The sequence below is a fragment of the Syngnathus typhle genome, linkage group LG14, assembly GCF_033458585.1.
Source record: "Syngnathus typhle isolate RoL2023-S1 ecotype Sweden linkage group LG14, RoL_Styp_1.0, whole genome shotgun sequence".
Taxonomy (NCBI): domain Eukaryota; kingdom Metazoa; phylum Chordata; class Actinopteri; order Syngnathiformes; family Syngnathidae; genus Syngnathus; species Syngnathus typhle.
Window position 1 is genome coordinate 3,543,254 of NC_083751.1, and position 13,916 is coordinate 3,557,169.

The following is a 13,916-nucleotide window of genomic DNA, read 5'->3' on the forward strand; positions in this document are numbered from 1 at the left end:
AGGGCACATATAGACAAACAAGGACGCCTGACTGTCATTCAAATATTCTAAGCTGAAGACAAATACTAATGAAAAATAAAACAGCTCTTTATTTTTTAAAAAAGTGTTAAAAAATAGTGTTGTGTTGGTTTTTCTCATATCTCTCCCGTTCATAGTATAGCTGTTATTTATATTTACATAAAATTGAGTGGCTTGAGGAAAGGTCAGCAGCCAATGCTCGTGTATGTACAATGTACATGTAGTTGGATGGGAGTCGTCGGGGTGGTGGCTTTGGGGGTCTCATTTGGCGGTGGGGGCTGCCGGAGCAGGCCTCCTACGGGGGAACAGATGAGACAAGTGTAAGGTGCATCCAGTAAAATTCGACAACAGCAGTGAGTTATAAACAACGGCAAAGTAAATGACAACTCAAGAAGAGACGAGTGGAAGAGAGATTAGTTAGCATGCGTCAACACACAGCTTGCTAGATTGTGTAAATCTGTAGATACTTGTATGTGCAAGTAAAATCTATCTACCTGTCCATCTACTTCTCTTCTTTTACTACATTTGCCAATCCATCTATCCAGCCACCTACCGACCTACAACAACACAACATACAAAAGATGTAATTTGAGATTCCCTGCAGTAGTATTTGTCTGCTTCTCTAAATCGGTATGTCTACTCTTTCCAGAGTATTTTTTGACATCATCATCTAGTTGTGTAGGGTGTGAATACTTTTGCCACCTCTAGCAATATGTGGAAAGATGAAACAGGTCAAGGAAGGTAAGAGAGGTGGACCACCAATGGGAAAGAACCGAAGGAACCTTGGAGAGCGCAGAGGAAATGAGGCAGGGAGAAAAAAGGAAACACGAGCCAAGTAGCTGGGGTGGAACCAGAGTGAAGAAATGTACGAGACAAAGACGTCGGCGGGAGGGAGGAGGGAGGGAGGAAAGAAAAATAACGGCTGTTGCATGAGGGAAATCTGGGACTGCAATAAAACATGCGAGCAGAAAGACGGGGGAAAGGGGGGGGGGGCTTGATGGGCCTGTTTTATCTGGCCGTGGTAGAAAGCATGCAGAGAGGGGTCCGCTCTGCCCGCCAATATGAGAAACACATTGCGGGGCCCAGCTCAAATTACAACAGCCACGAGCCTCAACCGTGCAGCTTCTACCTGGGCACACAAGCCGGGCCGGGAAGCCGCTGGTTGGCGTGGACGGGCACGGGCGGGGCGCGCCCGCGGTTTCGAGACTTTCCGCCGGTCGTGGACTTTTTAGGGGGCGTGGAGCTGCGTTAGGTGGAGAAGTCGTGATGCCCGCGCCTCTATGCGCGAGCGCGGCCGAGGGTGCCTACCTGAAATGGCGCGCGCCGAAGCGCGAGAGGTCCGAAGGGGCGACGTAGCCGGAGGTGGAGATCTCGCCGATGATGTTGAGCGCGGCCTGCAGGGCGGCGTGCTTGCTGAGCACTTGCTCCCGATGCTGCCGCTGATCGGGTGACTCATCCATCAGCGCCAAGCAGTCTCCCAAAGCATAGAGCTGGGCCAGCAGCTCTGAGCTAATGAACTCTTTCACCTTGCCAGAGGGATTATAAACAGATGCGACAAGTCAAAAAAACCTTACATGCTGTCAGATGCTGCTTTATGGCATTTCTTACAAGGGGGGGGGGGGGTACGTGGGATACAAGTTTTCTTTTTTAAGCCACTGGAAAAAAAAAATCAGTGGAGTGGAACCTCGAAAACAATCCATTCCAGTACACTGGTCAACCTCAGAATTGTGCAGAGTTGAAAAGAATTTGTCCCACGGGAAAAATACATTTGTTCTACTACCAAACTATCGCCATCATAAACTTTTAATAACAATACAGTGAAGGCCAGATATTTGCAAGGATGACACCCACCAAAGAATTAGAATTGATGTCACAAGCTACCAAGCACCTTTTTTCTATTCGACAAAACTATGGCATTAAGTCTAACATTGGTGATTGGCACTTAAATTCCACCAGATGGCGCCAAACAAATATTTTTGAGGCATTATGAGAATTTTCATAGAAAAAATGAACTCCACGGTTATTTCTAAGACGCAGCCAATGAAAGGTGTTATCTAAACATCTCGTGAGAAAATAAAGAGTGTTTCACATACGCTGTTGATCATCAGGTGCATGATGACTTTGGGCATCATGTCCTTGACGGTCTTATGAATGATGCTCATGTAGGACTCCACCAAGTTGCGGATGGTCTCCACCTGCCGCTCCAGCTGGGGGTCCGTGAAGTTCTCAGACAACCCGTTGCCCTGCGTGTCCACCTGGGCGACACGCACAAAACCACCCGAGAGTGTTTTCGTTTTTTTTCCCACACGCATGCAGGGATAAATTGCTTGTGCACGAAAAGGTCAAGAGACTTTAGCTGGGAGACTAAAATGGAGGAGAGTGGGCAGGAGGGGGAAAAAAGTGCGGGGGGGGGGGGGGTAAAAGAGACGGGGATCTGCTGATTAGAACCAGACTGGAACACACACGCATTGGAGTGACATCACTGGCCAGGAATGTTGCGCTGAAGAGCAAGATGGGGGGGGGGGGGGGGCTTCGCACATAAGAGGGGGTGAAAAAGGGTTACTGCACGGGTGGGAAAAGGATGGCCAGCGGGACACATAAGGCTCAAATGATTCGATCCAAGACAGATTTACATGAGTGAGATATTGAAAACCCTAATTAAAAAAAAAATCAGATCCACATTTGAGTAAAACTTGGTGAGAGCAGGTAGGAGCCGCCTTCTGCCTCACCACGGGGTTCTACAAAAAAGGTCAGGGTACACACCGTGACCTCCTCTGGGTAGACGCCAGCCCGGAGCAAAGAGGACTTCCAGATGTCCAGCTCCTCCTGAGAGTTGCAGACCAGCTCCAGAAACTTGTAGTCCTTGTACACGTTCCTTCAAGTAAATCATAAACTCAGGTAAATATCAAATACACAAGGCTGCAAAAGTTCAACCGAAACTCAGCGGAAAACAGATGCCCTTAAAAGTCAAGCAGCAAATCAAATCTTGCAAAACTTTCGAAGAGCCTGAAAATGATTCGCATTACCGATATGTACTGTTGTAATTTTATGAATTCTATATTTATAAAATGCCACTTAGTTAATTTCAGTTTTCTACTCACATACACATTGGAACATTTTGTACAGAATACAATGACTGTGTAGTGGGTCCAAATACGTTTGTCCATATGGTGTCCATAAAATACCCCCAAAGACCAGACTGTGATATTCCAAGAAGGCTTTTTCTTTTTTTTTTTCTCTACAAAGCAGATGTAACCATATTTATGGGCCGCTATTCACAAAGTACTGGAAAAAATGCTTACGAAACTTTTTTTTCCCCCCCATCCTGTGTCCCGCAGATATTTATGTCATTAAAATATAATTAGTCAAGTATGAAATTATAATTTACAATCCGTGAAAAGTGCCAGGACTCCGTGAAGTTTGGCCCGGGTCCACCGTGACCGCAGCGCTTTCTTACGAGCGCTTTGCGATTCTACAAAATCTCTTTTTTTGACGATTCCAGCATTGTCATCGATTTTGAACAATCGACGTCGCGGGAAGCCAAAGTCACATGTCTCTGCGGTTACTGACACAAGCTCAATTCGTGTCCTGCTATCCTTTCCTCTTTTGTTTGCATTTTCTGTCCTTGCTTCCACGTCATCTATGTACTTTGGCTGCGCAAAAAAAAAAAAAAGCCAGCAATCTGCGTCCCATCTGTAAGACATTTTTCTTTAATCACTCGGTTGTTTCTTCCCTCCTCTCGCTGTTCCCGCCTCACACTCGCAACCTCAAATATGTGAAATCTGTGTGTGTGTTTGTGTGTGTGACAACTGCAATGCTGGGAGAAAGAGAGAGCAAGGAGGGGAGATTAACAAACAGGCCGGAGCTCCACTGGGTGAGGCTAATAAGTCAGGGTGTGGTGGCGAGCAGTCAAGGCAGCGGGCCAACAATGACAGTACCAGAACGCTATTACTCCACAACAGGGTCCAAGAACTTTCTGCGAGCCGGGCCGGGCCAGATGCAGCCCACCAGAGCATCCGATGTATTCGTCATGCGATCCGAAACACAAATGAAGCGATGGAGGCGCCCTCGTAGTCGCACAACCTTTTTTTTTTTTTTTTTGTGACATGCTCCACACGCTTAAGATGGTGGAAGTAACAAAGCTTTGTCATTTAGCGCCGGCGTCTTGTTTGTTTCCAACGACCAGGGCACATCTGGACTTTGCCCAAAATGGCCGCTTCAAACCAAAATGGTGGACTTCCTGCATGATTCCTTATTGGACATACGGAGCAAAATTTGTAACGATTTCCACCGTCAATCACCGCTTGCAACTTTCATTGAACGTCAATTTGGCATGAATTTAAAGTCATCTGATGCGGGGGGGGGGGGGGGGGGGAAGCAACCTGACCGCTGGTCGACAATCAGAATACAAAAGTGTTCCCCATCTTCTCCGAAGGAAGCGCGTCTGCTTTCGCTTTCAAGACATTTTTCAAATGAGCAAAAATACAAGTAGAAGAACAGGAAAAGGAGGAGGGGGGAGATGTTGGTGTTGGTCGGGGGGGACGGAGGCAGAGGACCGATTCTGACACATTCCTGGCCGATGGCGCTGATACGCTTTCGTCCTCCCCTCAACCCCTTCTCCCGTTCTTCTCCTCTTTCTCTGCGGTGAGTCGAGCAATTCTTTCCAAACGTCTCTGATCCGAGGCTCTCTGGCTTTGATTAGTTGCTTAATGAGCCTGCCCGTCGGTATGCTGCGCTCCACACGCTTGCGCATGAACGCAGGTCGTGTGTGTGTGTGTGTGTGTGTGTGAATCCAAACACGGCACATATGCGCTGCTCCAATCATCTCCTATTACACTCGTTCTCCGCCTAAGTCCTCTTATGTTCTCTCCATCTGTTTCACACACTTTAAGGCAACGTATCCGTGCGCCCCGCAGTTTATGCTGCGTTTACGTGGAGACAATAAAACCGCGCCCGTCGCCACCGCCGGCACCAACCCTAAGGCAAGGTCACGGGAAGGGCAAAGCATCTTCCCGGAAAAAGGCCGTGACGAGGACATAAGCTCGTCAAATTTACTCACATATACACACACACGGACCTTGACTCAGAATGGAAGAGGGCGAAGGAGAATTTGCTGGACATGAAGCCCCTCTCGACATCTCGGACCTTGAGGTTGTCCAGAGGGAGCATGTACCTCTTCTCCGTCTCCTGGAAGAAAGGAGGAAAAAGAAAAAAACAAGAGTAAGATAAAATTTGACAGCGGTATGTGAAGTAAAATATGACACAGGTGTTTTTTTTCTTTTTTGTACTCGTGGGCCTAGTGCAGTCACATGTCTGGTACTAAACATTTTTCAGGCTGCGTCTGAAAGAGAACGCGTCCAACCCGTATGGAGGGACTTGTGCGCGAGACTGCAGACGATGATACCGAGCCAGTGAGATTTCCACACTTTTGTCGTGAAAGCAATCGCGGCAATATTCCGCCTTGACGGCTTCCACCTACAAGACCTGATCAGCCGTTATTGCGCCATCTCTTGTGTGGAAAAAGGCGAAAACCGGAGGAGCGTTCTGAGAAGCAGACGGTGTGGAAGGCAAGGAACACGAGAGCCCAAGCTGGCAGGGAACGAGAACTGAAGAGAAAAAAAAAAGAGAAAAGACGTCGGTTCCACATGTGAAAGCCATTACTCAGATTCGGGTCCAGCGCGCAACATTTCTCCAAGAGTGAAGCCCACCCCCCCACTTTTAAGAGGGGGGCTTCCAAAAGGCCGCTGTGGTAGAAGGTACAGCTGTTGATGAGCTCGTCTCGGATGGGAGTTGGAGGACGTGTGACTAACGCGGAGAGCAGAAAAATTCTTTCAAAAGCGCTACGTTTAATGTGTTCATTGGCCATGCAGGTGTGCGTGCATCTGCATCTGCACCCCCCCCCCCCTTTTTTTTTTTTTAGATGCACTGGTAGAACATTTCGGACTTCCCTCTCCCTCCCAGTGCTCCCCTGAACCCTACGACTCTCTTCCTCCGTCGCCTCTTTCCTTTTTTTCCTCCCATAAGGGGCCCACTTCCTGTAACAGAGGCCGAGGGAGAGAGAAAAAAAATGACAGAAAGCGATTGGCGCCGGGACAGCAACATCTGGGATCGTTTTAGACGGGAGGGGGGAGGAGACTGGATGGAGTATAGGGTGCTCCAGAGGCAGAAAGTAGAGATGAGGAAGAGGAAGGATAGAGAGAGGTTAATTTCGCGGGAGGAGATGCGGAAAAGGGTTTGAGGAGCACTGGAAAAGCGAGGAGAGACGGTCCCAAAGTTGATCCCCCCGTCAAGCCATATATGGCCGCCGGCTTCCTCCCTAACTCTCTTCTCCTCTTCTATTTCCTTATGCCTTCCCGAGCTTAACAGGCAGGACTCCCAATGAGTCAAAGTGCCACGTTGAGAACTGGATACTATCCCGGGACGACGGCGGCGACTCTAAAGTCCCAGAAACGAGGAGGAACAACCCGAGGAGCGAATGACGGACAGAGAAACGATCGGCTCGCCGAGACGGGATACGATGGACGGAAAGTTTTTGCCGGGAAGAGGCCAACGGAGACGACGCAAGTGAAGGCTCCTGCTCCGTCATCCCAGTGTTCAGACTACCTGTTCAGGATTTTGGTGGTGTACAGTAGTCTGCACATTGGTTAGACTGTGCATGGAAACGCTTCAAGGAGGATTTTTTTTTTTAAGTTTTTTATACACATATATTATATATTAATATTCTTTTTATCATCATACTATTTCGTACTTTGTTGCGTTGGGTGTCGCGCGTGGCTTGTGCATTGCCGACTCTTAAATCTGGCGGCGCGTGGTGTCATAGATCAGGGCCGCTGTGTCTGGAGAGGTGCGTAATGGATGCGAGACATGGAACAGGCCTCGCGCACATCGGGTGGCGTGTAGATTAAGTGTATGCATTAGTTAGCCGTCTGTTTATCCTCAGGAGGCCCACGGGGCGGCCGAGGCAGGGGTGAAGGAATGTATATCGTCTCGGTGCTGATAAGAACGGCAGTGCGCATTTGTAATCCAGGAAAAAAGGCGTGGAACGAGCGGGCCTGTTACAAATCAAGGGATGGAGAGGTGCAAAAGTGGGTGTTTGTGAGTGAGAGGGAAGGGGCAGTTGTGGGTGGGGAGGGGGGTGGGAGGGGGTCCGATGGAGAAACAGCCATGTGGGATTTCTCTGGGCAAGAAGATCTTGGAAGCTGGTGTTTGGACAAAGCTTCACATTTTCCAGCCAGGAATGTGCATAGTCCCAGGGAGACTGCCAACCACAGAGAGAGAGAGAGAGAGAAAGAGAGAGGGGGAGAGAGAGAGAAAGGGGGGAATAAAGAGGGGGAGGTAAAGAAGAAAAAAAAAAAGCGGCAAGATTCGAGGAAAAATGTCTGTGGACGTAGTGTGGGCGGGAATGTGAGAGTAGGAACAGCGAGAGAGGAAGCTGACGCTTGGCTCCCATGCGTGCACGCACACACACACACATTGGAGAATGTCCTGTCATAGATCTGATTTGCGCAATAGTGTGGATGACTAAAAAAAACAAACACTCAAGTGTCTCACACGTACTTAAAAATTAGCGAAAAGCCTTCCAAGGGATGCTATCACGGCAAATAAGTTTGAAAGCTATAAAGTAACTAGTTTAGAGTGTGTAAGCGTCAAGTAAGCGCGCCTGGGGCTGCTTCGTCTGGGAACGCGCCGTTCTGTGTTTATCTCAAAAGTGACCATGTGTGGTTCTAAATGAATGTATATTTTTCCGCGCCATTTGCACGCCGGTGTGTTTATATCAGGCTCTGCGTGTGTACTGTATACTGTATATACAAGTCTGTCCTCTGTGTGTGCGCGAGTGTGTCCATGTGTGTGTTTGCTGGTCTTTGTTTGGATTGGGGCAACTCCAGCTGTGTCAAAGTGAGCCGTTCCAAATGCTTGAAATCCCAGAGGAGGAAGACGAGGGGGGGGGGGGGGGGGGAGCGAGGGGAAGAGTGAATGGAAGGCGAGACCAATAGATTTGGGGGGGCTCAGTGACACATCCAGGTGGTAAAAGTAAACTTTGGGTCAAGGATGCCGTTTTAAGAAATAGCCCGTGATATGAAGATCATTTGTGAGTTACATATTTTGTATTTCTACCATCTACTGCTGCTGTCATTTTTTTGCTTGATTGATGCTCCGCCCCTCCCGCCCAGCATTCATGAGCTCTGACCTCACTTCCTGCCCATCTCCCCATGACGTCAGCTGACCAGACTGTTGTGGTGTGTCTGCCTGTCTACACTTGCTGTGCAGACCTTCTGCTCCTGTACAGCAGGCACAGACAGGCAGACAGATGGCAGCCCCACTGACACCAGGAGCGCCCAAAAACCACGCCGCCTCTGTTCTCTCTGTTGCACGTGTGTTTCGAGCTGAGTTCTTCTAATAAAGCTACGGTGACCCTCAAATGTGCCGCTTTGTTTTATTTTTCTAAAAAAAACGAAGGACTCACCTCGCTGTCCTTGAACCAGGACAAGCTCTCGGTGGAGAGAATGAACCAGAACTCCTTGGCGATGATGCTGACGTTGTTGATGGTGAGCCATCCTTTTCTTATGACCTGCACAGGGGACCCAAACAAAGCGTTTAAATTGCGAAAACTTGAGACTACTACATTGAGAACAGGTCTACAGATTAAATCAAGGGTCCTCAAATACAAGTTCAAGGTGCCATAACCCACCCCCCATAATTTCTAACAATGTTTTATGCTTTTTGTAAAAATCCCAGATGAATCAAAAACTTTAGCGGCTTTAAATGTGTTTGTCCAAAGTGTCCAAATCGGGCCCGGGTTTGTATATTGAAGACCCCTGGATTATGAGTTGGACCCAAACGGTGAACATAGAGCAAAAGTTGTGAAGATTGAGGGGAGATAAATTCACAGAGAGGTTCGCTAAAAAGACATTTCCCAGGAGATTGCCGCAACAAACATAAGAACCAGTGTCCACTGGGTGAGGCTGGTAGAAAAACTTGCGATGAATCAAAGTGGGGAAGAAAGGTCAACATTAGTAGCGCAGGTCAGCCAGATGACAAAAACACAAGGAGTGAAGCGACCGCACAGATTGCAACAGTCATGCCGACCCAGAATCCTGTGCACACATATGTAGATCGGTATCCTACTATTAGACTCGAAGGAGGGGCCGCACCCTGGAGATTGGGGAGACATTAGAAATGAAAATGGAATCCAACTGGTTCTTTTCAACACTTTAACCGGTGAAGTTGCGAATGCCTTTTTTCAGTGTAGGCCTGGAACTTAAATTCTGCGACGAATGGGCTCTAGGGGCGGCAATTAAATTATAGTTGGCAGTCAGGCCTGAATTCTCACCTGTTGCACTCCACCGTTGCCAGCCATCTTGTTATCGCTGCGATGGCACAGAGGTTGAGCACTAATAGGAACAAAAGAGTGGATTTAAAATCTGGAGGAAAAAAAAAAATAAATCTTTGACAGTCTGCGGTTTACTCACTTGGTAAAGCCGATGAAGTCTTCGTGTTTGGTATTAATGTACGCGAGCTGCATGTCGATGAGCAGAGAGATCTGAATGCAAGTAAAGCGGAGGAGAACCAGAACCCTAAATAGTCGAGCGATCCGGTAATGACAAACAAACGCGCCGTTCCAATTGTGCGCGACTGACCTGAGCTCGGCATGAGCTTTCTTGTTCTCGGATTTCGGCGGTGACAAGCCGCTCGGTCTCTTCCCGCAGCTTGGGAAAAGAACTGAGCTTCAGGGAGAAGAAGCGGCTTCAGTTAAGAGCTACCGCGGTACCGACGTGCGACTCCCTCATGGATTCGTACCTTATTAAAACATTCATAAATGGTGGAGACCAATTCTTTGCAGACCATGTCGACGAATCCGAAACAAGGGATTTTGAGTTTGGAGATCTGCTTCTTGACAATAGCCTGAAAAGCCATGTCGGGGGTGAACAGGCCCGTCCTGCGGGTGAACAAAGTCGAAATTTATACAGGCATCATTTTGTCGAGATCAAAAGTGAAAGGATGAAACCACCTGACGCCGTGGATGTTCCTGATGGCGTAGGCGATCTCCATTCGCAGCTTCCTTTCGTCACACTTTATCTGTGAGTCAACAGAAGGAGCTTGGCAATTTAGCGTTGCCTATCTTTCAACCGGGGTCTGGTCGAGAACCTCGTTGAGTCCCGCAAAACAAGTTCACACGCACTTTGTGCAGTTGATAGGGGAAGTGCTCGTGGAAGATCTGGTTGATCCTCGCGCCTCCCGACAGGTGGACGGTGTTGACTTCGTCGGCCGAGCCCTCGATCAACTTCTCAAAGTCGCCGGATAGTTGCTGCACTGACCTGCAAATAGAATATACAGATTATTATTATTATATATATTTGGAATTTATAACAATAATCATCTAGTGGGGGTTTACTGAACACCCTTCCGACTGACTTGATGAGGGTCTTGGTCCTGCACATGGGGTCATCTGGATTATAGAGTTTGTACGCGTCTGCTTCTTTACTGATGGACACAAGTAGGCAATGCATGTGACTGTAGAGCGCAGGCAGACTCTCCCGGATGTGGTTTGTCAATTGCTGCAAACAAAAAAATAAACAAACATTGAGTACCAATTGGCTGAAAGTGCCGTCGTTTGATTTCTCTGGGCTGTCTGACCTGGTTGAGGGTCTTCTGTAAATACGGAGTCCCCATTCTGTCACACATGTGCCTGTAAGCTGGGTGGGACAGGAAAAACTTCTTCTCCGCTTGCAAGGCTGTCTTAATATCCCTTTTCCCGTCGATGTCCTTTTGACTGCGGTTCACTAGCCCGATATAACCTGGCGAGGGAAAAAAGACAACAGACCACTTTTATTCTATACCGATAATCCACTGATCTGTCCTAAACTCAGTGCTGATATCTCCACTAACGTGATGGTTTGAACTCCAAAGTTCTTTTTTTTCCCTGAAAAGTCCAAATGTTCCACTTTGTGAGCATTCCGCTGTAGATGTTACAACATGTGGCTGCGTGACTAAAGCTGCAGCTCTGCGCTGCAGACTGACTTCAGGGGCTTTTCTGTGGATAATGCGTTAAAAGTGTTTTGGAAAGAGGTATGAAATAGCCTCACACCTGGTTTTGCTTCACGGTAAATCCTTATCGCACACACATGGTGACTCACCTCTTCTCAGTGGAAGCAATCTATTCTCTAGTATTTCCAGAGCATCTGTTCCTTTATCCATTAGGTCCAGCATGGTGAGCACACCTATCGTGCGCTGGCCTAACGTATGTGGGGGGGGTCAATTAGATAAATGAACACATTTCCAATTAAAATTACATCAGGTTGAGAAACTCACCCTGTGGGTCGACATCTTTGGCCAGTTTGAGCGCATCCGAGTTGGCCAGGTCCATGTTGGCAGGCGTCACGGCCAGGATGAGGCAGTTCTCTTTGCAGATGTACTGCATGATCATGTCTCGCACCTGATACTCGATATCTGGCGGCTGGTCGCCCACGGGAACCTTGGTGATGCCAGGTAGGTCCACCAGGGTGAGGTTGAGCACTGCACCCAATAGATGTTTGGAGTGATGATGACGGTAAAGATGAGAGCGTGAGGTGAGATTACCGTTAGGAGAAAAAATGCGGAGGTTGATGGGGAGGGGAGAGATGCCTTTGTTGTTTCCTGTCAGCCTGCGAGTTTCTGACTCGATTTCTTGGCGGATCTCATCAAAGTCTGAGAATTTCTTCCCCCTGCAGTGCAAAAATTCCCCGTATTCTACAGACAGGGAAGAACATGATAGAGATCAGATTTAAATAGTTCTGGTACATTTAATGTGTTATGTGGTTGTGGAGCAATTAGTGGGACATTTGGACCATGTGCAAGGAGCAATTGCCTGGTAATCGTGGACTGATTTTCCTCTCTTACGCCATCTAGTGTCAACTTCAGGCACATGCTGATGAATAACAACATGCATCCGTTGAGTCATCAGAAGTCTTGCTCACCGGCGTCAGCGTGATGCAGCTGCAGAACCAAAGGCCGGCGAGTGACAATTCCAGTACCGCGGGGAAGGAAGTCTCTGTCGGAGAAAAAAAAATAAACACACGCTGAAAAGGAGAAGGAAACTTACAAGGCAGTCACACGTTTGTCTCGCACACCTTTTTTTAAAAATAAAAGAGCCTCCTACTTCCCATATAAATCTTGATCAGGGATGTTTGTTTTTACCGCATCCTGCTTTTGATCACATTGCTGGCCGAGAGCCCGAAATGGGGGTGTCACAACATGCAGTCAAACAAAGGGACTGAAATATATCAATGCACAATCAGGAAGGAGAGACCTTCAGGCGTTACTTTAAAACAATTCCTAATCGGACTGTGGAGATTTCGACTGGTCTCCTCCTCATCACTGAGCTGCATTGTCTGGGGGGGGAAAAAATTGTTGAGGAAATTTGCGACTGAGTCATAAGGCTTTTTTGGGGACAGAATGAAAGGGATCCGCTTATCACACTGTAACACAAAAATGTGTGTTGGTTTTGTCACACTGGGAGCGCAATCCATTCTATGACGACTTTAAAAACAAGGTTTCCCAAAGGAACAAATGTCAAATAATTTGTTCCAGGACCAAACAGACCGTCCCAAAATCTCTATTGACAGTACAGGATTTTTTCGGGGTCAAATTTCAATATTCCCAACTGTCAGTGTAAAAACAAGTTTAGCGGTGTATAACAAAACAGAAAGAAAGTAAAAGAACTTCATTTTTTAAGATGCCCAACTGACACATAATGAACAAAATTAAAAAATCTGCAGCGGCAAAAAGGCATGAAATTTGTGTCAGATTAGGACACAAACAGCAATTTTTGTTTATTGAAAATTCATTCTAATGCATGAGAAGTTACTAAATTTGTGCCCATAAAAAACGTGGACATATATTCAAGTGTTAGAAGCAGTTAAATAAATGAAGTGGGACTTACCTGCCCACAAAGTTCTCCAGCACCGAGCTCTTCCCGGAGCTCTGGCCGCCCACCACGGCAATCTGCGGCAGGGAAAGGTTGTAGTTCAGGCCCGCGTTGCCCAGGGCGTCCTGGAGGCGATTGACCATCGAGATCATGCTGCACGGCGACGATGGAGGTGGTCGAGGAAGAGGCGGCGGAGTTGCAGTGAAGTCGGAATTTCCGAGCCCCGGAACGCCCCCCTGAACTCCCCGTCAACTTTCACGAGGGCTGCCCCGCCGCGTATCAACAGCAAGTTGGGGGCAAAAGGTGATAAAGTGACGGTCAAAAATCACACTTTTAACAAGAAACAAAGGAAGCAGAAATGGGACACGTTGCGGCACATGAGGAAGACACAATGCTATTATCGTCACATGATGCGTTCAAGAGCCTCCCAGTCTTACGTTCCATGACACTCACGCGACGACCCATCTCGCTGTTGCCCCTAGCAACGGCGCGACCAAATTATCCGTTTTCTCGAGTGATTTACAACGACTGGACTCTTAAATTTATCTGACTTTTACAAAATAGACAAAATAATTCTTCACGTGGGCTTAATTAGGGCGTGTTTGCTAACTTGTATGTTCACGAGCGCTAGCGTCCAGATTTCGGGTCAAAGCAAACGGGAATTAGACAATAGTTTCGTCTTATTTTGTTGACGCAAGGTCCCTTCACACGGTTTCGCTTCTTCTTACCTCCGTGTAGACATTTAGGAAGTGAGCCGCGCAGTTGAGTGGGGTCCACGGTTAGCTTGGAAGAAAAGGTGGAGGAGCAGGGAGGCAAAAAAACCAAACCCACCAAACTTTTTGACAGCTAACGGGCGCGGAAGGTCTGCGCATGCGCGTCCAGTATGTGTAAATTATCCCCCACATCTAAACGTACGTTTATATTTTGTTAATGTGATACAATTACAACTCCCGTTCCTTCTTCAATACAGGCAAATTAGAAAAAAAGGAATTTG

The 13,916-nt window shown here is 47.6% G+C and overlaps 1 protein-coding gene across 9 annotated transcripts; it reads right to left on the bottom strand.

Moving 5' to 3' along the window:
• Nucleotides 1–69: 69 nt before the first annotated feature.
• Nucleotides 70–13,882, bottom strand: dnm3a (dynamin 3a). Of its 9 annotated transcripts, none has more exons than XM_061296296.1 (23): nt 13,651–13,874; nt 12,938–13,186; nt 11,973–12,046; nt 11,596–11,745; nt 11,329–11,532; nt 11,154–11,252; nt 10,654–10,814; nt 10,432–10,574; nt 10,199–10,334; nt 10,028–10,095; nt 9,817–9,955; nt 9,657–9,743; nt 9,489–9,559; nt 9,350–9,410; nt 9,106–9,171; nt 8,483–8,587; nt 5,096–5,205; nt 2,782–2,893; nt 2,112–2,273; nt 1,327–1,544; nt 1,148–1,261; nt 513–575; nt 70–313 (listed from the first exon to the last, which is right to left on the bottom strand). In XM_061296296.1, exons 2-22 carry the CDS (start codon nt 13,072–13,074, stop codon nt 521–523), a joined length of 2,472 nt encoding a protein of 823 aa, XP_061152280.1. In that variant the 5' UTR covers nt 13,075–13,186; nt 13,651–13,874; the 3' UTR covers nt 70–313; nt 513–520. The 9 variants fall into 9 exon arrangements, with proteins under 9 accessions (XP_061152280.1, XP_061152282.1, XP_061152284.1 ...); XM_061296298.1 differs by having other exon boundaries at nt 9,145–9,171; nt 13,651–13,871; XM_061296300.1 differs by lacking the exon at nt 1,148–1,261 and having other exon boundaries at nt 13,651–13,875.
• Between the last annotated feature and the right edge of the window lie 34 nt (nt 13,883–13,916).

Excerpts from the sequence above, each read along its gene's own strand:
- dnm3a (XM_061296296.1), bottom strand. The coding sequence starts at position 13,074 with ATGATCTCGATGGTCAATCGCCTCCAGGACGCCCTGGGCAACGCGGGC. Across the intron at positions 11,746-11,972 it reads GCTGCATCACGCTGACGCCG|AATACGGGGAATTTTTGCAC; the intron begins GTGAGCAAGACT and ends CCCTGTCTGTAG. Across the intron at positions 10,815-11,153 it reads ATTGCTTCCACTGAGAAGAG|GTTATATCGGGCTAGTGAAC; the intron begins GTGAGTCACCAT and ends TTCCCTCGCCAG.